General features: G+C 47.3%; 10 protein-coding genes across 10 annotated transcripts; 8 read left to right on the top strand and 2 right to left on the bottom strand.

The window, feature by feature from the left end:
• Nucleotides 1-1,075: 1,075 nt before the first annotated feature.
• On the bottom strand, nt 1,076-2,359 carry J7337_007591 (uncharacterized protein; the record flags this gene model as incomplete). The annotated part of the gene is made up of 4 exons (XM_044825233.1): nt 1,076-1,218; nt 1,272-1,703; nt 1,756-1,935; nt 2,017-2,359. 4 exons carry the CDS (start codon nt 2,357-2,359, stop codon nt 1,076-1,078), a joined length of 1,098 nt encoding a protein of 365 aa, XP_044680890.1.
• Nucleotides 2,360-5,145: 2,786 nt separating this feature from the next.
• On the top strand, nt 5,146-7,112 carry J7337_007590 (uncharacterized protein; the record flags this gene model as incomplete). The annotated part of the gene is made up of 5 exons (XM_044825232.1): nt 5,146-5,655; nt 5,709-6,593; nt 6,642-6,807; nt 6,861-6,980; nt 7,033-7,112. The coding sequence occupies 5 exons, from the start codon at nt 5,146-5,148 to the stop codon at nt 7,110-7,112; spliced, it is 1,761 nt and encodes a 586-aa protein (XP_044680889.1).
• A 154-nt stretch (nt 7,113-7,266) lies between these two features.
• Nucleotides 7,267-9,513, bottom strand: J7337_007589 (uncharacterized protein; the record flags this gene model as incomplete). The annotated part of the gene is made up of 1 exon (XM_044825231.1): nt 7,267-9,513. The coding sequence occupies one exon, from the start codon at nt 9,511-9,513 to the stop codon at nt 7,267-7,269; it is 2,247 nt and encodes a 748-aa protein (XP_044680888.1).
• Nucleotides 9,514-11,107: 1,594 nt separating this feature from the next.
• J7337_007588 (uncharacterized protein) lies at nt 11,108-11,614 on the top strand (the record flags this gene model as incomplete). The annotated part of the gene is made up of 2 exons (XM_044825230.1): nt 11,108-11,503; nt 11,573-11,614. 2 exons carry the CDS (start codon nt 11,108-11,110, stop codon nt 11,612-11,614), a joined length of 438 nt encoding a protein of 145 aa, XP_044680887.1.
• A 99-nt stretch (nt 11,615-11,713) lies between these two features.
• J7337_007587 (uncharacterized protein) lies at nt 11,714-13,024 on the top strand (the record flags this gene model as incomplete). The annotated part of the gene is made up of 2 exons (XM_044825229.1): nt 11,714-12,303; nt 12,355-13,024. The coding sequence occupies 2 exons, from the start codon at nt 11,714-11,716 to the stop codon at nt 13,022-13,024; spliced, it is 1,260 nt and encodes a 419-aa protein (XP_044680886.1).
• Nucleotides 13,025-14,617: 1,593 nt separating this feature from the next.
• On the top strand, nt 14,618-15,802 carry J7337_007586 (uncharacterized protein; the record flags this gene model as incomplete). The annotated part of the gene is made up of 1 exon (XM_044825228.1): nt 14,618-15,802. The coding sequence occupies one exon, from the start codon at nt 14,618-14,620 to the stop codon at nt 15,800-15,802; it is 1,185 nt and encodes a 394-aa protein (XP_044680885.1).
• An 825-nt stretch (nt 15,803-16,627) lies between these two features.
• Nucleotides 16,628-18,304, top strand: J7337_007585 (uncharacterized protein; the record flags this gene model as incomplete). Its single annotated transcript, XM_044825227.1, has 1 exon — nt 16,628-18,304. One exon carries the CDS (start codon nt 16,628-16,630, stop codon nt 18,302-18,304), a length of 1,677 nt encoding a protein of 558 aa, XP_044680884.1.
• Nucleotides 18,305-19,750: 1,446 nt separating this feature from the next.
• On the top strand, nt 19,751-20,543 carry J7337_007584 (uncharacterized protein; the record flags this gene model as incomplete). The annotated part of the gene is made up of 2 exons (XM_044825226.1): nt 19,751-20,113; nt 20,166-20,543. The coding sequence occupies 2 exons, from the start codon at nt 19,751-19,753 to the stop codon at nt 20,541-20,543; spliced, it is 741 nt and encodes a 246-aa protein (XP_044680883.1).
• A 1,422-nt stretch (nt 20,544-21,965) lies between these two features.
• On the top strand, nt 21,966-22,798 carry J7337_007583 (uncharacterized protein; the record flags this gene model as incomplete). Its single annotated transcript, XM_044825225.1, has 2 exons — nt 21,966-22,167; nt 22,212-22,798. The coding sequence occupies 2 exons, from the start codon at nt 21,966-21,968 to the stop codon at nt 22,796-22,798; spliced, it is 789 nt and encodes a 262-aa protein (XP_044680882.1).
• A 1,405-nt stretch (nt 22,799-24,203) lies between these two features.
• On the top strand, nt 24,204-25,784 carry J7337_007582 (uncharacterized protein; the record flags this gene model as incomplete). The annotated part of the gene is made up of 6 exons (XM_044825224.1): nt 24,204-24,542; nt 24,568-24,807; nt 24,867-25,125; nt 25,175-25,290; nt 25,342-25,555; nt 25,603-25,784. The coding sequence occupies 6 exons, from the start codon at nt 24,204-24,206 to the stop codon at nt 25,782-25,784; spliced, it is 1,350 nt and encodes a 449-aa protein (XP_044680881.1).
• Between the last annotated feature and the right edge of the window lie 52 nt (nt 25,785-25,836).

The raw sequence follows: 25,836 nt of genomic DNA, 5'->3' as shown, positions 1-25,836 counted from the left end.
ATGACACTATGGGGCATGGATGATTGTGACTTTGTTCATGGGGAGATCTGGGTTAACTTGGTTGAGCGTCATGGCTTCCCCGTCTTGAAACAGGGATACCTTTCCGATCCATGATATATTGGGTTCCTTGACCGAGGCAATAGTGACACGGATAGTGAGCCTTTGTCACGATTTCTTTTTATGGCAGTGTACTTGAAGGCCATGGAATAGGAGGTAAAGGGAGAGTCTAGCGTGCTACCTCTCACGAGAACCTTCTGAGACTCCAGTTTCTATCCCTCAGGGGCCACTCATGGTCTCGTATCTCTCGCTAGAATGGTCTCAAGTTTATGCTATCATCTTCTTAAAATTGCTCCCTGTTGTGGTTTCAGTTTAGGTGTCACCTTCATTACCCCTCCCCCTTAGAGAGCAAGAAAATATAAGGCCTAAGTTTAGGGTAATAAAATAAACTCTATAAAAGGTATCCTAAATTTATCCTACATTTATATAAAATTAGCTAAAGTTATCTAAATATTTTAATTATTTAAGCTTAAGGCCCTAAGTTTTATTTCCTACCTTTGCCCCCTTTACTGTCCTCTCGTCCTTCCTAAACAGAGAAATCTCTAACAGCAGTTGGCATAATGTTACTTTAAAGTACTTCATCGTCAACCACGAGCAAGCACATAATCCTTTAGTGAATGAATGGCGATTTCAGTAAATACATACTAAAGACTAATGGTTGAGTCAGGACAGAGAACTTAATGACTTAGCACAAATATGGGGGAATTACAATATGATCCTGCTTTTTTTTCCAGATAGCAACAACATATTGGAAATGCATGGAATGGGGAGAAAGGTTTCTGACTATCGTAGACAAGATAGACTAACCACTTTCAATCTTTCCACTTTATTTTCCTCCCCAAACAGCTGAACAACCCTCGCATACAAACAGTACGGCGTGCAGGTCATCGAAATCAACTATGCCTTTCTCCCTAAATCGTTCAACAACCCTCGCAAACTAACAGTACGGCGTACAGGTCATTGAAACCAGCTTCTCCTTTGCCAGCCCGTAATCTGTTTTTACCGTAACTGTTACAAGTTACAGTTGGTCTTCAGGGCATGCTTTGCTGGATTCCTTCGATTTACGAATCATTTCTTCTCTTCTGCGGCCATGAGCTTCATCACAGTTCTCCATGAGACTCAATACTTCAACCTCGGTACAAAAGCATTCCGACTTGTCATCTTTCAGTAGTTAGCAGAATGGACGCCAGAAGAAAGTCAATCGGAGAACTTACCGTATTCCGGAAACTCAGCATTGAACTCCTTATCAGACATGTCGAAAATATTGTCTGCTTTAGCCCGCCATTTCTTCAACAACTTCTGTTCCTCATCGGTCAGTTTCCAGTGAGACTCAAATTGCTCTTTTCGCTTCTGCCAGGACTCCAGGTACTCCTCCTCAGTCAAAGGGGGCCCCATACCGGGCCGAAGTGGGAGGCCGCTGCCATCACCGTTGCGCTGGGCGTAGCGGGGCTTTTCTTTGTTGTCCTCCTTCATTGGGTCTTCCACGAAACCTTCCTCGGTCTTGGAGGGTTCCTTGCTTGGCTGAAGCTGAGTTTCACCATCATCCCCATGGAGGCAAGCATAGTATTCATTGAGCAGCATCGTCTCGGTATCATCCTGTGCCATACGATGGAATTCTTCTTCGGTCCAGTCTTCATCGGATTCAGCTGTAGGTGGTTAGTACGAAGGTTTCCGGGACCCTTGTAGGGATGGACTTACGAGGATGCGGAGATCGGATATCAGAAATCTCCTGTTTCTGCTCGTCGGTCATAGGGCCCATACCCGGTCGAAGTGGGAGACCACTACCATCACCGTAGTAGTTAGCATAACGCTGAGTGCAGAGCTCATCGCTTTCCTTGGGCCCAGAGGGTTCTTGTTCTTCCTGCGGCATCGCATGCGCTTCTTTTGTGATCCTTTAGGAGGTCCCACTATAGCTAATTAGCAAGAGAAGTCACTAGATTCTTGACGCGTTGAACTTACAGTAATAAGGAAAGCGGGTGTCGAATTCTTCGGGAGACATGCGACCATAGATCCAATCACGTAGAAGCGACTTCTTTTCCCACCACGCCTCGGAGCTCCCGTCTTCGTCGGTCCAATGCATATCTGCAGGAAGCATGAAGCCATTGCTATCGAACAAGCGAAAAGTAAAACGCCGTCCGTTTACTTCCTTAGTTCTGGGCGGAGCCGACTCAGTTCCGGGAGTCTTGGTCACTTGGCCCGTCATGTCAGGCTTCCCGACAGACTCCTCGGAGAGCATCTCCCCTACGCTCTTGGAGGGCTTCTTGACAGCCACGTTGGTCTTCTCACTGGCCTTAGGTCTCATCGTTTCTTATTTCGAACGACTGTCGAGGGGTGAGTCAGCGCAACGCGTAACTGATATTGGAGGCTGTCGTGGGCCAATGCCTGGTAGTGATGAGAGCCTATGCCTCAGCAGAAGGCGCTGGCTCAATCTAAACAAGATACAGAGTGAGACGGCAGGGGAGACAGGAACCGAAGTCGCCACGTGAGTGTGAGAGGGCAGTAGAGATGGGAGCGGGAGAAGACAATAAGAAATCCGACGCAATATACCTCGGGGCTCAAGTACAAGGAATCGTGCGAGCAAATGTCTTCTCGTTGAGACGGCGCCGGCGGCGCAAAGTTGCTGGATGTGCTTGGCAAGATCAGTGCGACGTGCCTGCAACTCTAGGTTGGAAGGTCTGCACGATGGAAGGGGGTGCTGATGAAGGAATTTGTTGATGGAGGAAGAGAGTGAAAAGAGGATGATATTATATGGGAGGAAGATTGATGGGTGAAGTGTGTTGGAGTAGAGGAAGAGGTTGAGTGGAGGAGAGTTTTAGGGAGAACCGCGACCTTTATACGGACAGCGGGACTGTGCGTGCGCTGCTGCTGTGACTCCACCATCCATCTGACAGTGGTTCAAGCTCGTAGTACACTATGGATGACAGCGGCCTATAAGGTTAAGCTGTAGGCTGCGAACACAGATAATCTCGTAGTACACAACGTCGCTTACCATAACCTCCCACGGTCAGGTAGCATATCTTCTAATGCACTACGTAAACGGTGTTGCCAGTGGTACGAAGGATGCACAACGACAGCCGACCCTGGAGAAGTCTATTCATCCCGTGATATGTGTCGATTTTAAGTGGGAGGTAGCAAGCACGAGGAATTAGAGGACAAGATAGCTTTCTCCTCTTGATACAAGCTTCCCCCAAATCTTTCACGATATATGCGGAGTTAAGTATCTTAGGAAGTTAACGAAAAGTAGTTCAACAAGGAGCATGCATGGAGTGCCAACAATTGTGGTTGAAGAATCCGTGGTGTACAGAAGGGCTACCCCAGCCTCAATGCACAGGCCATAGATTCGAGGAACAATGCTCAAAGTGTTGCAAATTGCACCGGGACTAGAACCTTCCTGGTGTTCTTGTGCTTGTCGAGATGACATTTGTATCCTACGATATTGGTCTGAGCTGATTGTCCATGACTCCAACGAGAGTTTGAACCGTCGAACATTCATGAGAACACACGGGAATGGTTTAGGGGTATGAATCATAAGAAGGTACCCAACAGTCAGATCTTGTTGGAGGATCCAAACCTATCCCAGCTACTGCTTCTGATTGGGACTCACTTCGGAATGAAACCGCTCGGTGTTGCAGAGGGGTACTACTGAGCCTGGAGGCTTCAGGGTGTTCATACTCATGGGCGTAGCTTTGGTAGAGCTACTTGGAACTTGGGTGGGACTTCGTAGCGAAAGGGAAACAGGGGTTAGGTACCCACAGAGCTTCTGGGAGAACCTATTCTGAGCAGGAGCTGCATACTGGCAAGGAGTTCCTTCATTTCTCCATCCCAGCCTCCTATCTTCAAATACTTAACTACTACGAACAGCAAGTGAAGCTTTTCTCCAGCCAGAGATTGAATCCGACTTGCTAAACAAATTACTTGTTCATTCGTGGACCCAGACACGTCCATGGAACAATACAGAACACGCAAACTCTTGCCGCTCGGCAAAGGCAACCAGTCAATATTCCACTGTTCCAAGCACAACATCAGAACGGTCAAACAAGCCTCGACTTAGAGCACACTTTATGAACATCAAGTCCTCCTTCTTTCGCCAACACTCTCATTGTCTGGATTGGCTCCGACTCGGACTCTTGTACGTTCTCTTCATGTCAAGTCCTACTCCATGGCTCAACCACTGACTTCTATGAAGAGCCTCCGACTTGTTCGCTCGACCATCAGGACTACTGTTACTGCTTCCGAACCCCGGCCGACCGAGACTCTTACGTTGCTGTCGATTTTATTGAGAGCTTCTTGCTTGCAGACTCCGCACTATCTTCCGATGATTAAGCCTACCGAATCGAACTGTCGCAACGGGTCAGAAATACAAGTTGGCGGGATGACTTCCTCGCGAAACAGAGGCATGTAAGCTCCGTCAGCAGCCTCTTCAACGCGTAGTGGTTCTCCAAATCTACGGCTTTGCAGACAACGACGCCCAGTCGGTCATCTTTCTTTCTCGCATCCGGGAAGGAGGGACGACACTCGTGGAGAGGGTGTGCTCTTGGGAGAAGGGGACCTCGACAACGTCTTGCGGCATTCTTTACAGTTCTCATCGATATTATCGTCTGTCATCATGGCGCTAGACTTGACAAGTTTCATCTCGTGTCTGACTTTCCAAGGCCGACCTGAGCATCGCAACATCAACCAGGATCGACCCTGAGCCGAAAGAATCCGCATCTTCCCTGTTTGCAGCACGAGAACTACTTGAACCTAAAATAAAGGTCCTCCAATAGTCACTAAAAAAAAGCAACGCCCAAGTCTACGATGTTCCAAATATCGGTTGCTAGTCCCGCGGTGAGTATTAACATTGCAGTTCGTTGGTGATAGTATCACACCTGTTTCAGCAAAAATGTGGGTGGGCGCCGCAGCTAAGATCCGAGCTTATTCCCCTCCTCCGCTGGTTCCGCGGAACTCGGATGCCGATAAGATCTGCCGTAGAGATCCAACGGAAGCTCCACTTTCTTGAACTACCGTCCACCAACATACCAATATACGCCATGAAGATATAATGAATGAACGAGACCATGGAATAATATCACAAATCATCAATCAACAATGGAGTCCGAAAAAGTCCAAGTCATCATCTGCGGTGGCGGTTCCGCTGGCCTCACAGCAGCAATTTGGCTCGCCCGCTTCAACATTGACTTCAAGATCCTTGAACGTCGCCCCGGCCCTCTCGAGATCGGCCAAGCAGACGGTGTTCAGTGTCGCACTGTCGAGATCTTTGAGAACTTGGGTATTTCTGATCGGCTTTTGGAAGAGGCGTATCATGTCATGGAGGTTGCTTTTTGGTCACCTGACGATAATGAAGGGCTGGTGCGAAAAGATCTTGCTTATGATACAGAGGAGGGACTGAGTCACCAGCCGCATCTTATCCTTAACCAGGCAAGAATTAATGATTTGATGCTGCAGGAGATAATTAGGCTGAGGGGTAATGGGACGAGTGGGGTCTTGTACAATTCTCAGGTTGAGAGTGTGAGGATTATTGATGATGAAGAGCACCCCGTTGAGGTTGTCGCCATGCGCAATGGAGAACCTTACAGGTATCGCGCAAAATACGCCATTGTAAGTTCTCGCCCTCAATTTACCCAGTTTCTCCTCTAACAGACTGCGATCAGGGCTGCGATGGGGCTCACAGCACTGTCCGCAAATCTCTCGGCTTCAAAATGGTCGGCGACTCAAGCGACTCGGTCTGGGGCGTCATGGACATCTACCCCATCACCAATTTTCCCGACATCCGCAAAAAGGCCATGCTTCAGAGCAAAAACGACGGAAACCTCATGATCATTCCTCGCGAGGGCGACGAACTCGTACGCTTCTACATCGAACTTCCCGGAACCTCGGCTCGTGACGTCACCGAGCAGGACCTCATCAACAAGGTCAAGCGAATCTTTCACCCTTTTGATATCGACATCGCAAAAACAGTCTGGTGGTCTGCTTATGTCATTGGCCAGCGCCTCGCAGACCATTTCACAAAGGACCATCGTATCTTTTTGACTGGTGATGCTTGTCACACTCACTCGCCTAAGGCTGGGCAGGGTATGAACGTCAGTCTGCAGGATGGCTTCAACATCGGATGGAAGATGGCCCATATCCTCACCGGCCGAGCACCTCCCTCAGTGCTAGAGACGTATGTTCTCGAGAGGCAACAGACAGCTCAACAACTCATCGAGTTCGATCGCTCATTCAGCAAGTTATTCTCATCCGAACACCGAAAAGCCAACGGTATCACGGCAAAGGACTTTCACGACAAGTTTGTGGAAACAGGACGATATACAGCTGGCATGGCAACCAATTACAAACCTTCCATTCTGACATATTTGGATGAAAATGACAACAGCGTTGCATTGGGATTGACAGTCGGGATGAGGTTTCCAAGTGCACCTGTTGTGAGACTTTCTGATACAAAGCCAATGCAGCTGAACAAGAACCTTGCTGCAGATGGGCGGTGGCATGTTTTAACCTTTTGTTCGGGAGATTTCGCTAGAAAGGGATTGCATGAGGTAAGTCTTCCAACTTCAAGGTGCCTTTGACAACTAACAATTCTTCAGGTCGCCACAGAGCTTAGATACCTCAACAGGATGTTCACCCCTGCTGGAGAGCCTGCAGATAAAGTATTCAGTCATACCCTTCTTATCAAGGCGGAGCGAAAGACCATCGAGTTCGATCAACTACCGGAAGTCTTCTTCCCTCATACAGGTCCATATAATCTGCGAAGTAAGAAAACCGTCCAACTTCAACGTGCGATACACTAACAAGGCCTCCGACAGATGTTCACCGGGTCTTTGTCGACGATACAAGTCCATACATGTTGGGCTGCGGACAAGCCTTTTCGAAATATGGCATCGATGCGGAACAAGGCGCCATTTTCGTTGTTCGGCCGGACTTATGTGAGTCTGCGATGTCCAACTCTTGGCTCATACGATACTAATACCGTTCCAGATACTGCACGTATCCTTAGCCTGTCTCAAATCGCCGAACTGTTCACTTTCTTCAAAGGATGTTTGAACAGCATTGAATAAGTAGTCGAGATGTAAAATATCTCGACTTTACGTATTATTTCTCGCATTTTGTTTTCCCTGGGGCGGTCCATTACATCATGAATTCAAAGCCATCCTGTATTCATCAATAAAAGTCCGTCTTGTTCGTGTGCTCATGCGTATTACAAAATTCTATCTAACCAAAGACCTCGATCATGAAGTGATATTCTAGTTTACTCCCATCTTGCCAGCCTCTCAACGTGAGTTCCCGACACTTATCAGCCAGTATCTCCCCAACAACGGGCGCACCACAGTAAAACACACCAACCTTGAGCTCCTCATCCTCTTGATAGTTCTCGTCCTCTTTATCCTGTCTATTTTTCCTTTTGCTGGCCCTGAACTTTAGCATCTCCTCATAATGCTCATCCAGGATCTGGTCGAAGTCAGGCCTTCCGAAATGCGTTGGGTTAAGAAGACCGGTGAGAGGAGAGGCTGGGTGCTCATCTGTGCGATGCATTTCCAGTAGCCAGCGGTACACGTGGGTGGTGAGCTTCTTGCGTTTCGCGGTAACGTGGGTGTTGATGCGGATGTCGAGATGAGGGTGGACTTCATGCTCGCGATGCCAGTCTTGGCTCATTGATACGTCATTGAGAAGATCGGAAAGCCAGAGGAGGTAGTTTCGCTCTCTTACCATCCAGTGGAAGTCAACGCGTCGATAGTCATCTGCAAAAGTGGCGGCGCGGTCGGTTTGGAGCTGCTTCTCTTTGTTGATGAGATCCGGGCCAACACTCCCTTGCCTAGTGGGTGATTCAGGGACGTTGTCGCTGTTCTCAGCATCGGCACTAGTGATTGATGCTGAACCGTTGCGCTCTGGAGGGATAGCAGTGACATCAGAGTCATGGCGAGGATGGTCAACTTCGTGGTTCGGGCCACCGTGATCGAGATCATCGTTGTACTGCAGGTCGGCCAGAATTCCGGAGAATGGAGTTACTCCAATTCCAGCGCCAATGATGATTGAGTGGTTAAAGTCGTAGAACCGTTGGGCAGGTGCACCGAACGGCCCATTGATGCCGACCTCGATCTCAGACTCTCCAGACTCACCACCGAGTTCACGAAGCTTGGCAGTCCAGTTTCCGTCCGTCTTGATGTGCAGCATCATCTTGTTGCCGCGACAGAAAGACACAGTAAACGGGTGCCACTGGAAAAAGCTGATCTTGGGAACTTGAAGGAAGATGTACTGGCCAGCCTTGTACTTCCAGAGTCGCTCGCTGGGGATGACGGCGGTGATCTCGACGGTTTCTTTGTCGAGAACTTTCATGGTAGCTTTTATGCGATGAAAGCCAAGGCAGACACGGACGGCGCGCTCAACGAGGACGAGGAGAGTTGGGAAGGCGAGAAAGTATCCAAACATGGGCCACTGAAGCAATGCCGCTGTACCGTGGGCCATCATCAGACCAATAATGGGGAACATGAGTAGATGGCCGAGCTGGAAGATTTCGTAGTTCCATTTTCGCACTTGAGGAATGCTGAGTAGTGAAAGGATGTAGAAAAGACCGAGAGCAGTGATTCCCGTGAAGCCTGGCAGCGAGCGCACGTAGTCGATGTACGGGCGAGGAACCATGTCTGGTCCAAGAGCTTCTGCGACAGCGTCTTCATTCTTGGGATCGCTGCCGTGCACAAAGGACCCCGTCAAGTGGCCAATGGCATGCAGCGTCGCCAACAAAATCGCAACACAAGAGATTCGAATATGAAACTCCTGCGATAAATCCCAGTTGAAGAATCGCGAGATGTGATACGACCTGCGCAGCCATGTGGAAAAGTATCGCGACATGCTGAGAATCAGGAAGAAGAACGTCGGATAAAGCGCACCAGCACAAGTTTTGGCCATGACGACTCCCCAGCCGAATGCTTCACGGTATCCAGGCGTAGTCTGGTACTTGACCAGTTGCCAGATGCCAAACGCGCACTGCATACCAACAACGACCCCTAGAAACACAATCTCCGGCCCATGCACAGCCCAGTACGAGCGAATTCGTCTCCAGCCCGGCAACCGCTTGATGTAGCTCTTATCCTCGTCCTCCTCCTTCTTCGCCTGCTTCAAAGAGGGGATCTTCCACTCCTTGACCATCTTGGCAAACTCATCCCTCGGAATCTTCTCCGCGTCGGAGCCCATCATGCTGCGCAGGAACTGATGACGCGCACGGTCATCTTCGGTATGGTCCCGCTGTATGACGTGGTGGGCGCTCGGTTTGGGGATTAGCTCGGCGTGCTCTTGGTCGAGCTTGCGCTCGACTTCGTTGTAGTTTATGAATCCATCGTTGTTGTGGTCGAGATCGTCGAGAAATTCCGAGATCTCTTCGTCGGTTAGGTATTGGATGTTGTTGGAAGTGCGGATTGGATGGTCTGCTACGATGGATTTTCTGTGAGGGTTGGACTCTGCCATTGCAGGGGCTGAGTAGAGATGGGTTGATCAAAACAGATCTGAACAATGGAACAAGAACAACTTCACATCATTTTCAGAGGGGATTGCAAGAAATTTAGAGAGTGAACAGCAAAACACCAAGAACAGAGTACGTCAGCATCGAGCCACGCCAAGTCCCAAGCGTCGAACAACTCAACCCTAAAGGCAACTTTAATTTCACGGCGAGCTCCCGTTTCACATGCAGTTTCGCATCAGTACGCAGCCAAGACCTCGAATGCCCTGATTTCCGTCCCGTGGATGACGGCGCCCAGAAACGAGGCTTAATTGCACGCAACCAACTTGGCCAATTGGAGTTTTGCTGATTGCGCCCAGTTTCTTGGTTAAGCTTCTGGGCGACTTGGCGATCTTGGTTTTGTTTTGGCTTATCGTAGGGACGTGATTGGGTAAGAAAGGGCTTTGCTTATCGGGAACAAGGAGGGAATTACATCAGACTTGAACGTTGAGGATCGGGAAGGAACCCGTTGTACAACGGCTTTGTTCAGAGAAAATGCTTTGTTGAACAATCTTTGACAGATGGTTCTAGTTAAAGTCAGCAACAATGACTTTTTCAAGATTCTCTAAACTATGTTTTTTCTAACCTGGACGACGGCACTGTCAACTTCATGTAACGGCAAACTATGGGGCCTCTCACGGCCGTCTCGGGTAGCTCGTCGTCACAAAGCACAATAAGCAAACTTCATGAGATTGTTAAGTCAAGAAGCCTTCTGCCAGGTCTGGTTATGCTGGAAAGGTTGTCAGTATATAAATTTGGGCAGTCTATAAGTAAAAGTAGGGAGTGATCTCTGTTTGACTTGCGTTACTCGAAACAAAATAACTTGGATCCAGACTCTGTGTCTTGCCGCATCAAATTGATACAGTTCTCGTTGAGCAGAAGACTCAAGACTTGAAAGACGATGCCAAAATAAACTGAGCAAAGAGTTCATTAAACTTGTATTAAATTACTCCAACACTTTTGTCACTTAGGATCAAGATCTCAAGTGTTTTTGTCCATTTTCTCTATCGCGTGTAACATTCCCAATCAAACGACTCCCAAGCGCGGACGAACCGGCGGTGAAATAGTGCTACGACATAGTTATGCAAATTATGCTAGCTCGTTAATAAAAAACGGCGATCACAATCATTGTGGGAACAGCTGCTGGAAACACGAGTCGGAATTACATAGTGGCGGGGCTAATGAAGTCATGGAGAAGGCTAATTCTCGTATTGAAGATTGAGATCTCCAGTTTTCATGGTCAAAACAGATGAGAATGGCACTCCTGATTTGGCAATTGAAGATCCGTACCCCGGCTGTTTCATGCAACGTTTAGTTCCAGGGTTCTTTGTTTTTACTCCTTTTGGATCATGAAACCGAAGATTTCTTTTCTTCCATTTGACTACCTTTCAGCCTTTGATTCTGAAGGTGTTCACTTCTTTGAGGCATTGGCTTGTCTTTTTTTTTACTGGTACTATCGCTCTTTTGAAACACTAGCTGCCATCTCACGCTCCTTCGACCCATTCTTCTCTTGGTCTTCAATGCGGTACTTCTACCGCCAAGTCTAGCACTAATTCCCCCATAATGTTTGATAGCCAGAACATGGCCTCACCTTGGCCACTGAAGGATGAATTTATAAGTAACAGCGACCGCGACCGCGATAAAGCACCCTGGCATCGTCTCGAGAATCTCCCGACGCCGTTTGCGGAACAATATGCCAGACTCAGTCAGCCTTGGCTTCCCGGCTTCTGGATTCGGTTCCCCTATCGCGGCCTTGGCATGTGGCTCTTGGCGTTGCTGGGGACTATTGCCGCTGTTATGATCCTCGTCTATAGCGATGGAGTACCTGTTGATCATTGGGATGAGCGGATACAGCCTACAGTATGGCTGGCGTTGACGTCTGCGTTGTCAGGAGCTTTTCTTGCATGTGCCTTTACCGAGGGAGCGGCCATTTCGTATTGGAGAGCGGCTGGCAAGCCGGTAACTGTAAGTAAACTTATACTACCAGCAAGTTCATTACTGATGTAAGTCAGCTGCAACAACTACAAGCTGTTTATGGATCCTCGACTGGCATCATACAAGCAGCCTTGAACTTGTTCACTTGGAAGTCAAAGACACTAGGTCTAGGTATGATCAAAATATGGTTCTGTAATAAAGGTTGGGATACTGATTGGGATAGCATCCATTCTCATGACATTATCTGTCCTGCGCGGTCCCCTTATGCAGCGGGCCTCATCAACGACGAATCACTACCAGGCTCAACAAGGAGCCGTGGACTTTCACATCGCCAGAGAGCTTCCCGACAACTATGCGTGCATAATGACTGGCCGCACTCATTCCACTTCGCTACTCACCAAGAATTTCAGCGACGTCGCCCAAAACTACAGTCGTCGATCTGACATGGCTGTTTTCGATACTTCCTGCACCAACTGCACCACTGCAGTGCAAGGTTTTGGCTTCGACGTCAATTGCACCGACTCGACAAGGGACTTCAATCTCACAATTGGAACGGATACGGCAAGCATGCTGAGAGCTATGAACGGAACATATTTCTTCCAAGTGAATGTTACAGAGTATAGTGACTGGGGCGTCAATGACCTGGCCAATGGTTCATTCCTGCGATACACGACGCTCTACAAGGACACGGATAAGTGCAATGGAAAGATCAAAGTCCAGACTTGCGACCTTCACGGCGGAATTGCCAAGTTCCCAGTACGAATGGATGGGAAGACAGTCGAGCTTCAGGGAACGTGGAAGGACGACAAGTTTATTGAAAGGAAGTATGTACTACTTCCACCATGCTACTTAGATGTTTACTAACGAGAGCGAAGATACATGTTGCCCGCAGATTTGGTCATGCCCGGGTCAGGAAATATTCTGGGAGGCTTCAGCATGATTGCAAAATCGCTCTACGAGTCTCAAGCTTTCATGCGCTTCACAGGCGCTACTGGCTACGACGTCAGCTCGACCGGTTTACCGGCAACCCAATATCTCACCATGAATGGCACAACCCCGGGATGTGCAGATCGATGGGACAACCCGATGGAAGACATCATCGAACTCACCCGCGACATTGGCTTCCGAGCAAGTCTCCAGTACGCAAAGTACAACACGACAGACAAGCAGAAAGTCAAGTACGACAGCGGCACGACAACGCTGGTATACGTGACGAATTACGAAAAGATGTGGATAGCAATTGCAGTCTCACTGGTTGGCATTTTTGCCGTCCTGCCTACTTTCTGGGGCTGGTGGGAGCTCGGTCGAGATGTCAGTCTTAACCCGCTCGAGATTGCGAATGCGTTTGGAACTGTTGGGCAGGAATCGCATATTATGAGAAACGTGGATCCGAATCAGAACGTTGGAGGTATTGTGAACGCGGTTAATGATATCGGGCCTGTGAGATACGGTGCATGGGAGATGAGCGATGGTGTTGTCAGACTTGGGTTTGCGGGGGCTGGCTTAGTGAGGAACCCGTCCAAGGGGGAGAGATTTAATTATTAGTTTCTGCATAGAGTTCATCTTAATGTCTTCAATACTATTATCAGCCTGTCAATTTATCTTGATTCATCTGAAGGTTATTCAGATAAAAAATCTCATATCTTCATCTATCACCGGTGTTCGCAGGCCAAGGCTTATTCGTATCGAAAAGAAAATATGCTCAACCGTTCAGCATGCCCTTCTGAATCTCTAACATCAGTTTATAGCCCCATTTAAACTCTCGAGGAAAGAGATTAGTGGAAGAACTTCTCCAACTGCTGGAAACTCGACGCCTTGACCAGATGGGGATGTGAAGGCCACTCAGGATCGAGAAGAGTGCTTCGAAGACGCTTACAGATGGTGGTATCTTTAACTCGTGTCTTCCTGATCAAATGTCAAAGACTGATTCGTTCGGGCTTGGCATCAACGGGGATGTCATGCCGTAGTGACTATGAAATTATGCATTCCATGGTCAGTACAGCCTAGAGAAACCAACAGGGGACGTCTCGCAAAGATTACCATGGGGATAACCGGTTGACAAGAACTCTTGATAGATTCTTTCGCTCCTAATTTATTTCATTGTAAGTTGAAAAGGTGGCATGATTACTTCGCCATCCAAGAAGCCACCTCGAGGCTGAAGTATGATCTGGATAGGATATAAGAAGTATGCACATTGGTTGAGCTGAAGGTATAGTCCGTTATCTTGAGAGGACTTTAGGATATCTTATGATAACTTAGGATAACTTAGGGCATTTTAGGATATTTTAGAATATCTTTTATTGAACTTAGAGACTTACCATACAAACGGTGTATGGTCTTACTGGAATCTCGTAAGTCAATCATCCCCGGCCGTTTTCTAGGTTAGTTATTCTCAGACTTTGTTCGCGGTTAGGTTTAAGCTTGTGACGCGAGGGCAAACTTAAAAATACCACAGAGGATACTTGTAGAAGGTCCTGAACCTACGTGTTTCGTTCCATCAATCGTATCATATCAAATGTTCATCCGATGTTCATAACTTGATATCAGGGGTGCGTGCGCACTTGTGTTGGAGGCACTGTTCAGGACCTTGAGTTCCGACAGTGTGAGAGGCAACTGACGCGAACAATGCGTATGGCGCCGTGATTCATGCTCCAGTACTCCCAGTTCTTCGTGATCCAACTAAACAAGAGGTCCCACTGTCAGTTGGAGGCAAACGGCTTCTGTCATTCACCCGTGGTCCCGCTTTTCATGATGCCGGGCAGAGATGCGCTAACATTGGAACGTAGTAGGAGACTGAAGTTCTGACGCTGGAAACCCGTTTGCATAGACTAGCCCGAGACTGCCAGTGTCAAAACATCACGCGCCAGTTCCCCTCACTGTTGCTATTCCTCCCCAACCCTTCACCGGCTTCCCTCTCTTCAAACTTTCCTCTCTCTTCACCAACCACATCTACCCTTCTTATGAACCTTCATCTATCCTGCTTACGAACCTTCATCTGCCCTTCGCCTAACTTTACTTTAACCTTGATTTCCCCCCACAAAAGCCCGTCACCACTGCGTGACGCCCCAACACAGAACCTCTAGCCTTCAAATTTTGCGCAAAAGTCTTGCTTGCCTTCAAGCATAAGCATCGCCACCCATGGCTTTGGTACCCTACACCAAGCAGCAGCTCGCTGACTGCATCCTCATGAATCTCAGTAAGCCGACTGACAAGTTTACCTTGTTCAGCAAGCTCCCCGTTGAAATGCGCCTTAAGATCTGGGAGGACGCCCTTTCGCACTATCGACACATCAAGGTCATCGTGTCCGATGAGAACAGATGGGAGTTCTCAGTTTGGAATTGTCACTATGAACGGGTAGACTTCCAGGTCGACGATGTGGAAGGGCAGCCGTACACCGTCTTTGTCAAGAAGAACACGGCGTACCATCCACTTCTACACACAACATCGGAGTCGCGTGACGTCGCCAAGAAGTTCTACCGTGTGCAGCTCCCATGCCGACGACTTGGACCTGATGGAGGCAGCCTGGGCACCTTGTTCCTTTGCCCTGAACTAGACACAATACATATCGAAACAAACTCCTTGTCACTGCAGCACTTCGAAAAGTTTGCCCAAACTATTTTTGCCGCAGACAAGCTCAACGTCGGCCTCGTCAACTTGGCACTCGACTGCGAACTCCGCCACTCAGAGGACGAATTTCGCATCTCTGACAACGAGCGTCTTCTTTTCATCGAGGTAATTCGTCGACTGGAGGTCCTCACGTTTGTTGGGTTCGCACCCAACAAATGCACCCAGCTTTTGTTGTACGGAAGCGACCTTCGTGTCATCAACAAATCACCTTACCTCATGGACAAACTTGTCGAATCCGATGAGTACGATAAAGGTTACTTCAAGTATCAGTCGGGTTTCTACGACAACGAATTGACCGCAGTTCACATCGGCAACGAGGATCCTCGTCGTGGTTATTACTCCTTCTGCAACCTGTTGCAGCTGCTTGACATCCCCGAAGGTGTCTACACTGCCAAGGAGCAATTCATGCTCACCCACAACTATGAGCCGCATTATGTTTGCATCAACGGCGACCTAGATGAGTGTAGATACGCCCTCGCCTACGTACAGCGGAAGTACCGAGAGTACAGCCAGGAGCCCCCGGCTATCGGATTCTGGCTTTTCCCGCTCAGCGCCATCGGACCGTTCTACCTTGACGACATCCACCCCTTCTGGGGGCTTCCTCAAGACCCCGAGGAGGACATTGAGGTGAAAGACCGAGTCGTCGACCTCAGCGACTGCGACCCGAAGTTTTGCTTTTACCATCCCGCCTACTAGGCGACGCCAAAGAGTCCTGAGGAGCAAGAAGACAGTGATCGGTCAGACCTGGATGCGGGGCATCAGAATAAAGTCAGCATAAGGTATTCTAGACTTGTCCTAAACTTATACAAAGCTTATGCTAACTTACCTAAGTCTTTTTGTCATTTAGGATCGAGGTACCAGGTTTCTCTTCTCTCTTGAGGATTGACTAGACGTTAAATGTTTGACCCCTGGGTTGAGCACAGCGCATGGATTGATTGATACTTAAAGCTTGTGACGTCTCAGTGAGACATATCAAGCCAGTGGGCATGGAAGGGTGGAGTTTTGATCGTCTTGGATGAAAGACGTTTTGTATTGTATTGTAGTGTAGCAGACTTGATCACCAAATCCCAACTCTCAACTCATTGTTGCCCGTCCGGTACCTTGAAACTAAGGCTGAGGAAGAACTTCGAACGAACCAAGGAAACCCTGGCCAGAAAGCATAGCGAAGGCGACAGCCGTGCTGGAGTTAGATGGACCCGGGTTCAGTATAGTGATCAGTCTTCATATTGCATGAATTTATCCTGAAATGAAGAGATGGCAATTTCCGTGGCCCTTCAGCATATGGTCTTTGCGAAGCTTGTAAATACTGCTCAGATGACAAGTAGCGTATACTTTCTCACTCGTGGTCTCAGAGGGCAGGCATGAACCGTACCCAGTACTTACTGTCTTAGTCAGCCGAACTAATTCCAGGTTCCATCGATGACGATCCCCTCATCTGAATCCTGTCTTGATGTAAGCAATGCAGATGAACCACGAAACACACATGAAACTTGGAAAGTTTTATGATTAAGGTGGACCAAGATGAATGGAAATTCCGACTCGAGCGAGAGGAAAGAAATTTCCTTGCATTTCTTACCTGCGATAACAGCAGAGCCCAACAGCCGCCGCGAGGTTGAGCTCCGACAATCAAGTGCCAGGTCACATCTCGCCAAATCCATGCATCGCCGTAAAAGAGAGGACAAGAAACTGCCATCAGAACAGGACGATATCGAGTTACACAGGACCGATAAGAGTTGGACGGTGCTGGAGAGGAGAACCAAGAAAAATGACAGACCTCTTCTGCTTACCTCTGGACAACTCAGCGTGTGCGTTATCCCAGACCGGATAGTGGATACACACACCAGGATGCTGCTTCACTACTGTACACAATCGTTCTGGCCAGGGTTCGAGATCGGGTCAGCCGCGTTTCACATTCCACCGTTCGCTGTCGATTACAACACTCTTATTGCTCAAGGTCCAGCGTTGGTGCATGCTTGTCTCTGGCAAGCTGCTGTAAATCTCGCGTTCAAGAGAAACTCACAGGTTACCGATAAGCAAAGTTTGCTACACTACAACCAAGCCATTGCGCATATCTCGAAGGACATCACGAAACCTGTCGCAGAGATACCTGAGCAGACTCTTTATGCCATACTCAGTCTGTGTGGTCCTGAGATGTCACCCGGCGATGGAAACGGCATCACCGAAAAGGCGTTTAATCCGCCATTAGCGGAGCTGTCTTGGATCCATGTCTTTGGCAGCAGACTACTCATCGACTCGCACGCCAAGGCCTTGATGAATCTGGTAGATTTGAAAGGCGGTATCCATAACGTCAAGTACGCTGGTTTTCAGGCATCCTTCAACTACATGGACCTTGTACGCGCCACGCAAAAGCTTGTCAAACCTCACCTTCCTGTGTCTCGGCTTTACGGCCGTGTCAAGGAGACCCACGATAGGGTCAAGTTCTTTGGGTACGCTTCTGATTTCGTCCATCCTTCTCCCCTCGATGAATTGTCGCCTATTATCGACAATATGAGTGCGCTTGGATTATCAGATGATATCAGAGAAGCAATCTGTGACATGCGAGTATGGGTCAAGGTCATAGAGGCATACCATCACGGCGCGTTGGCAAACCCTGATCTCTCGCTTCTAGCTGCCCATAGGGATCTCATCCAACAGCGACTTCTCGCAACTCTCCCAGATGGGTATGATGGAAAGAAGCCCGTGCAAATAGAAGCGTCTCGGTCACCAGAAACCACTGCAGACCACTGGGTCAATGAGATTATTCAGACAGCCCTGCTGATATTCTCATTGGGAGTTACATGTCCCATCTCCTACGCACCTCCTTACCATCATGCTGCACAGAGGTTAAGGGAACAGCTTATCCTGTATAAGGAGCGAGCGGCACATCTAGGATTATCTGACTTGCTGATATGGCTTGGCATGATAGGACTTCTTTGTACCGAACAGGTCAGGTCCGGGCTTAGGGAGTGGTTTGTTGGATTCCTCGGTGTGATGGAGCAGAAGCGCGGAGTCGCCGGGGACATTCGAGATTGGGAAATGGTCAAGAAAGAGTCGCTCGAGCACATTTTGTGGTCTTCTGTCGCCTGCGATGCTGCAGCGGAAAAGGCGTGGCACGATGTCCAAGGAGCCGCGGACGAGACATCTTGGAATTGGGGCAGAACAACATGGTCAACGATGCTGGGAACTATATGTGGATAAATACAGAAGACTATTCGCAGCTCGTCAACCAAATTCGCGTAGAAGTTCTCGTTCAAGTGGTTCGGGCAAAGACAAAAGCAAGTCCAAGCATGGTCTTGGTTCCCCCCAGCAGTTCCAGAGTCACTTCGCGAAGCATGTATTCCCTTCCAGAGATGTCAGCCTCATCCGCGTCATTAAGGCTTCCTTATTTATGGGTTATTGTGTTAAAACCGAAGTGTATTTTCTAACCTTATAACTGACTTATAAACTTAATACTGCTAGTACCTTTTAATTACCCTAAACCTTTTCTTAGCCTTAATAGTACTAATATATATATTATTATAGAACTTTCTTTAAGTTAAGCTTTTTTTATATATTAGTATTTCTTAATAATTCTAATAACTTTATATTATACCTATTCCTTTTAATAAATTACTTTTTATATTTTAATTAAAGATTTAATTTACTTTTAGTTTTTTCTTTTAATTAACTTTATAGTCTTTTTATATCTAGCTTTATTATTAAAAAAGGCTTTTAATACCTCTTTTTTTTACTTAATAGCTTTTTTAATTTTTTAAAAAAATCCTTAAATAATATAAATAAAAAAATATATATTAAAAATAACTAATTATTAAATAAAGTTATTTAAAAGCCTTTTTTATTCTTTAAACTTAATAACTTTAAAAATTTTATTTTTTTTATTTTTAATAGCTTTAAAGCTATTTTTTTTTAAAAGTTTATTAATAATCCTTAATATTATTAAAGTTAAAGGAAATTCTATTAATATATTATTATTAGAATTTATTTAAATATATTATATAAATAAGCTTTTATTTAAATATATATATTATTATATTACTTTATTATTATTTTATATTTAATTATTTTAAAAAATATATTAAAGCTTTTTATAATTTATAATAGTAAAAAAATAAGTTATCTTTTAAGTTTTAATAATATTAGTATTTTACTATAGCTATTAGTTAGTTATTATAATATTAATATCTAAGTTATAGGCTTAAAGTATTATTTATAGTTAAGATTTATAGCTATAAGCTTATTCTAGCAGAGAGAACCTAGAACCTCATTCATAGGCGCTAATCCTTATCGAGTATATACACTAAATGTCCCTGCATGAGCTAGTGCTTACCCAAGGCAGGTCGCGCCGCTATCTCCGGGTTGTCAATCCACTGACCTGGAGAAACAGTCGGGCTGTTGATAGCCTTTGCGACGATGGGCGCCAGCATATGGGGAAAATCTGGTATCTCCGATATCTCTACACCGATGGGCAATGTGTTTCTGAAGGCTAACTGGTCTTGGTTGCGCTACGGGTTCGAAAAGATGAGGGGCTTGTCGACAGCATCGTCTATATATCTTGACGCTCGTCCTACGTCTCCAAGTTCTTTACGACATCTTCTTCCATCACTTCATACCATCAACGACACTTGAACCTTAACACAAATTACTATGTCTCCTAACGGAAAAGTAGTCCTGGTCACAGGTGGTTCCAAGGGAATAGGGAAAGCTGTCGTGGAGCGTGTCGTAGCTGACGGCGCTAGTGTTGTGATCAACTACTCTAGCGACAGCAAGCCCGCGGAAGAACTTGTCAGCAAGATAGGTCCCGACAGGGCCCTTGCTTTCAAGGCTGATGTCTCGAACATTGCTGAGATCGAGAAGCTTGTGCAAGCGACAATTGAGAAATTTGGCAAGATCGATTGCGTGATGGCAAATGCTGCATGCGCTCCCATGAATGATCTCGAGAGTACAACAGAGGAAGGCTTCGACAAGGCCTTCTATCTGAACGTGAAAGGACCTTACTTCCTTGTCCAGGTCAGTCTTCTTATCTGGCCAGTCCAGCCACAGTCCCACTAACAACTAGCAGAAAGCAGTTAAGCACATGCCACGAGATGGCCGAGTCATCCTCGTGTCAAGCGGCGTTCTTCACCAATCTCAGGTCGCACCTCGCTATCTTCTTTACGCATCCTCCAAAGGCTCCATTGAACAGATGACACGAATTCTCGCCAAAGACCTCGGACCCAAGGGTATCACTGTCAATGCCATCGCCCCCGGTCCCACAGCCACAGAAATGTTCTTCCAAGGCAAATCGCAGGAACTCATCGACACTATCGCCGGCTTTAGCCCTCTTGGGCGCTTAGGAAAGCCAGAAGAAATTGCTGGGCTGGCTGCCTTTCTTGCTGGTCCAACTAGTTCCTGGGTGTCTGGACAGGTGATTGGAGCCAATGGGGGTTCCTTTGTGTAGAATGGGGATTATGCGTCCTCATGTACTATTCAATTGGTTATGCATTTTGGTCTGATATCCAAGTTGTGAGCTAGATGGGCAATTTGCAGGAGACTGGTGGCTGAGAGCTTATTCCGGCACAGAGAACCTAGAGAACCTAGCTTGTCACACATGCAGGGCGCTTGAGTGTGATCCCAATGTGTCTTCCATACTATCTCGGTATTCTCGTAACTTACTGACAGCTTCTATAATTTCAGGGATCTCTGGGATCCCATCTGCCTATTAAGTCAGATCATTCGCTGATTACCCTTTCGAAAGTTTTGTGCCCTCGGCTCCGGCTGGAGCCATTGGCTTTTCGAGGTCAGACGTGAAGACTTGTCAAAAATCAAGAATGAGGCCCTACTTTAAACTTTAATTTACTCGAAAGGGAGGGAAATACGCGAAGTTGAAAGAGAAAATTACTGTCAGCGTTGAAGTGGAGTGAGTAAGCCGAGATAAGGAGGCGCGGAGGTGAGGCCGTCATTGTACCACTCATAAACTCAATTCCATCGCCACTTTCTAATTGCACCGAAATTTCTTTCCAACCTTGTTTCCCAATGGCACTGATATACGCGTTGACAGGAGACTTGTGTAATATTGTTGACAAAACACGGGCCTTGTTAGTGCGGGAGCTGCCATGTCAAAGATCTAGACTTTCTTAGCTAAATTGTTACACCACGCGCCTCTCTAGAGATTATGCTTAGATCATTAATGAACTCGGGATCAATATATAGAGCTGACTCCAGTAAATCGAAGTATATAAGTCGTCTCAACTCCGGTCAGCAGCACAAAGGATTCAAATCATTGACTGAATGTGCATACTGCGTTCGAGAAGCTAAACTTCACTGAAATTTCTTTCAGTATCTCATTATACCTTAGCAAAATGCGGGACTGTAGGCGTGTGAGGCGTGTCGTGTAAGCCATCAGCCGTGGGGTCTATCAACTCAAATCAACACTCTTACCACATCAGTTCGGGCAGTGGACAGTCTATGACCTCAATATAGAAAATTTGAAAGACTGACGCCGCATTTTGATGTTTAAAAAGCTTCTGGCATCTCCCAGTTAGCTTCAGTCTTTAGAGCGCAATATGCACGTTCATTAAAAAGAAAAAAAAAAGACTGATGTTGCAGGTGAGAGTAAGTACCACTCGAACGAGTACCAGAGCCATACCACTTGTTTGCCAGAATTGAAGCGTTTCCGCATACCCTTTGCGGTATTTTCTTACAAAATGGACAAATTTCTTCTATTCAGCATGCCATGGACCCCAATGGGCGAAGAGGTGGCCAGATCTCAAGCAATAAATTACGCCATCTTCCCCTTCTCCGATTTCCCTTTCCAAACCACTTTCCTCTTTCATCAATCTCACATATAATCTCTTAGACAATCTCTCATATACTCTCAACCATGCATCCTCTCAGGTTGTTCATCGCCGCGTTGGCGCCTGCGACTCTCATCAATGGTCTGGCCCCCCGAGGCAATCATGGACTAGACTACGGCTCCGCCCCGAACCGCACTATCGTGTCACTTGTTCACGTGAAGCGCGATGTTCCAATAGCCGCTCGAGATATCGAAGAAGCTGGTCAACACGGTGTCGATCTCAACAAAAGTAAGTCACACCTACACAGCATGGACTTTTACTGATCTTAACAGTGTACAAACACTCCATCCTAAAGCACTTTGATGGTAGTGACTACACTGTCTGGGTCCACAACTCATTTGACCCCAATGTCAAGGATCATGAGAAGGGAGCAAATGACACCGCTGCGTTGGGGAAGCGCTGGCAGAGGGATGGAACCACTAAGCACAGGATGCCCAACAGGTTTCGGTTGGCCAACCGAACGGATACTTGCGAAAAGTCAGACTGGAAAGTGCGAACTGACAAGCACTCGGCATTCTCTAACGGAGCTGATGCCATTGTTGAATGGACTTACCACAACAAGGGTGCCTGGAGACTTGCACCTGAGGACGCCTTCTACAGCACCGATCTTCTGATAAGCGGTACTAACACGGGTTCTAACATGAGATTCTCAGTCCGAAAGGAAGCAGGACGTGTTGTGGTCCTCGGGACTAAGGATGTCCGTGACGTCACAAATGGAGCCATTCATCGATTCACGAGGAAGATCAAAGGTGTGTTACGTCTGGCTGGCAAGGGAAAGATGAAGTGCTGGGATGAGAGCGAAGGCGAAAACATGCTTTGGTGGGAGTTTGACCGAAGTGATCGGGACATCGAGCCTTAAAGTTCAACATAGCACCAAGGGCCAACATACCAGCCAGAGCCAGAACCCGCTCTAAAGACAGTATACTTCTCTGCGATAATGCCCATTACCTAGTCTCACAAACAAACAAGATACTTCATATCCAAATATCACGATAGTCTAGACGCTGGAGCCATCTCCAAGATCACATAAAGGTCTGAGACGAGTTCATCCCTAGTAACATGACGATGTACGCCCAGCGATCACCAATGGACAAAGCATTCGCAACAAGGAATCAAGCATACGATTCTTACTCGCAGATAATGGCTGCCAACGAGCATGTTGCTGCAGCTAACCGTCTAACTAGGAGCTCTGGCCAGCTCGCGGAGATCGCGACAGTTGCTGTGCCTGCACCGTTGCGGCATCTATCCTGTCCATGAATGGTAACTTTGCAGCTGGGGAGCCTCTATTTTATGTCTATTGGTGTGTCGCTATGCCGCTTACCATAGTCTTGTTGGGTTGGCACGTGCAGAAGGATGTTCAGGCTTGGAGAGATAACCTGGTTAAGAATGCGAACGGTGAGAGGGGTGAGAAGGATGTGAAAACTAGCAGAAACAGTGGCTATTACTCGGACTGAAAGCAGTCTTGTTCGTGGAATTGGAATAGTATAATTCAACGCATGACTTCATTTAGTAATCACCTTCAGCCTCATAGTGATAGCAAATAGTTTCTGAACGTAGCATCAGTGCTTGCTATTGGTGGAATGAAAGAGGTTTCAGCCGACGATCAACAAGACGGACAGCCAAGTTTTTGCCGTAGAGGCAGGGTGTCACGAGTTTCCCTTTCTATTTCAAAAGCATAGCATTGCACGGAAATTGCCGTCATCCTCTCCCATGAAGTGTAGCTGCTGGACTCTGGGGTGTTCGTAAGGCGCACTTTTGGTGTCGGACCAACATTTTCAGGCTTTGTTTCAAGAACATGTTGATAACGAACACCACCTTCTAGAAGCAGTGTCTCAGTGATGCACTGGCCACATATTGAACCATTGCCTCAATATAGGAATAGTGGGTTGACAAGTTTCGATCGATATTAAGGAGAAACCTTAAATCTTACGAGAGGATCTTCACAATCCAACCAGATCGGAGGCAGGGATCATGTCACAAACTGTAAATGCTCGGCCGAATGTCGATCCCAAGTGAAAGCTGATGACTTCAGCTGGGATAGTCTCAGAAACTCCAATCATCATAGTGGCCGGCATATGTATTCCTGGATTTTACGGGTCTGGAACTGGATCAGTTTATGCGTTCGCAATGAAGTCAAGATCTGATATCGGCAGTTACTGATCAGAGGATCTATATAATCCGGTCAAGATGTCTTCTCAATCAACAGCGATAACACATTCATTTCACATTCGCTCCTTACACTACGCTCCTTACTCAACAACAACATGAGATTCACTCTTTCCAAGTTCATAGGCCTAGCCCTAGTTACTTCAGCCCTTGCATCTCCTGTGGGGAACGACGAGTTGGTAGTGAGAGATACAATTCTCGAGCCAAGTTCTGACTCCTCAATCATCGAGGGCCGAGCTCCCAGTAGCTCTGCCAACTACCTCATCTACCCAAAGGCCAATGCAGTCAAGAAGGATGTCGAAGCATTCACCAAAAGCCTTCAATCGCAGGCCGGCGAGGCCAAGGTGGACACTCTCACCGATGTGAATGGCAAGCTTCTAGCTTGGTACGCTACACTCAGCGCAAGCCAGGTTGCCGCTATCAATAAAAGCAGTGTTGTAAGTACAGTATATTTGATTAAAGGTCTCCGTTAACATTGCGAACAAGGTCGGATCAATTGCTCCTGATGCGCCGCTCAAGACCAAGGCGAAATCATCCGTAATTACCAAACGTGCTCTAAAGACCGATAAAAAGGCTCAGCCTGAGCTTCAGATGTTCTCAACTGCTCCTGGCAAGAAATCTTCTGGCTACATTTATGATGAGAAGGCCGGCCAAGGCGTCACTATCTATGTCCTTGACGAAGGCTTCAACCTCAAACACAAGGTAAGCAGCCACCGACTTGGCTAGGTATGCAATGACACGACTGATCAGCTTGGATGCAGGAATTCACCTCGTCTCCTGGTAGAAAGAGGTGGATCTTCTCCAAGGGCGCCTCCGGTGAGAATGACCCCGACGGCCACGGTTCCTGCTGTGCATCCAAGGCTCTTGGAAGCACGGTTGGAGTTGCGCGGAAAGCGGATCTCGTAGCTGTCAAGCTCCAGTTGACTTCTTGGTCGCTTCTCAAGGCATGGCAAGCAGTTGTCTTGGATGTTCAGCAGAACAGACTCCAAGGAAAGGCTGTTGTGAGCAACTCAAAGGCTTGTAAGTTCCCAGCACACATTCAAAGTGAAGATCACTATTGATAGGATAGCTATTGGTTGGACTGTCGATCGTAACGAAAAGTGGTTCCGAGATGCCCTCGAGACTCTCCTGAAGAACCTTGAGGCTCTGGATGTTGTTGTCGTGAGCTCGTCTGGAAACTTCGGGGTAAGTTTATGGGTAGTATACTCCTATTCGCCATATACTAACATCGGTCAGTCTCATATTGATGTCAGCACATATCCATCGCTTTTCTCCGACCGAATTCCGATCATTGTTACTGGAGCTGTCGATAACAAAGGAAATCTTGATCCGTTCTCCCAGGGCGGCCCTCTCGTCACCACCACTGCCCCTGGAGTCGCCGTCAAGTGCGCTGCTATGAGTGGCACATCAGCTTACCAGGCTGGTGAAGAGTCAACCGGAACCTCCTTCTGTAAGTAATGATCTTCTACCGGACATGAACTCGAGTGACATCTATAGCTACACCTGCTGTTGCTGGATTGGCAGCCTATTTCCTATCGCTTGACTCCTTGAGACCTCGACTTCAAGTCCCTGGTTCAGTAGCTAGGAAAGTCAAGGCACTTATTCAGGAGCATCACTACACACGCGTCTCAGGTGGACCCAAGGTTGCATGGAACGCGCAGAGTCTTCTGAGGAACTGATCAGTCTATGCACACTACTATGGTTAGTGACGCAGTCGGGGAAATGGGAGGC

The sequence above is a fragment of the Fusarium musae genome, chromosome 5, assembly GCF_019915245.1.
Source record: "Fusarium musae strain F31 chromosome 5, whole genome shotgun sequence".
Lineage (NCBI taxonomy): Eukaryota > Fungi > Ascomycota > Sordariomycetes > Hypocreales > Nectriaceae > Fusarium > Fusarium musae.
This window is presented reverse-complemented; position numbering and strand designations above follow the sequence as displayed.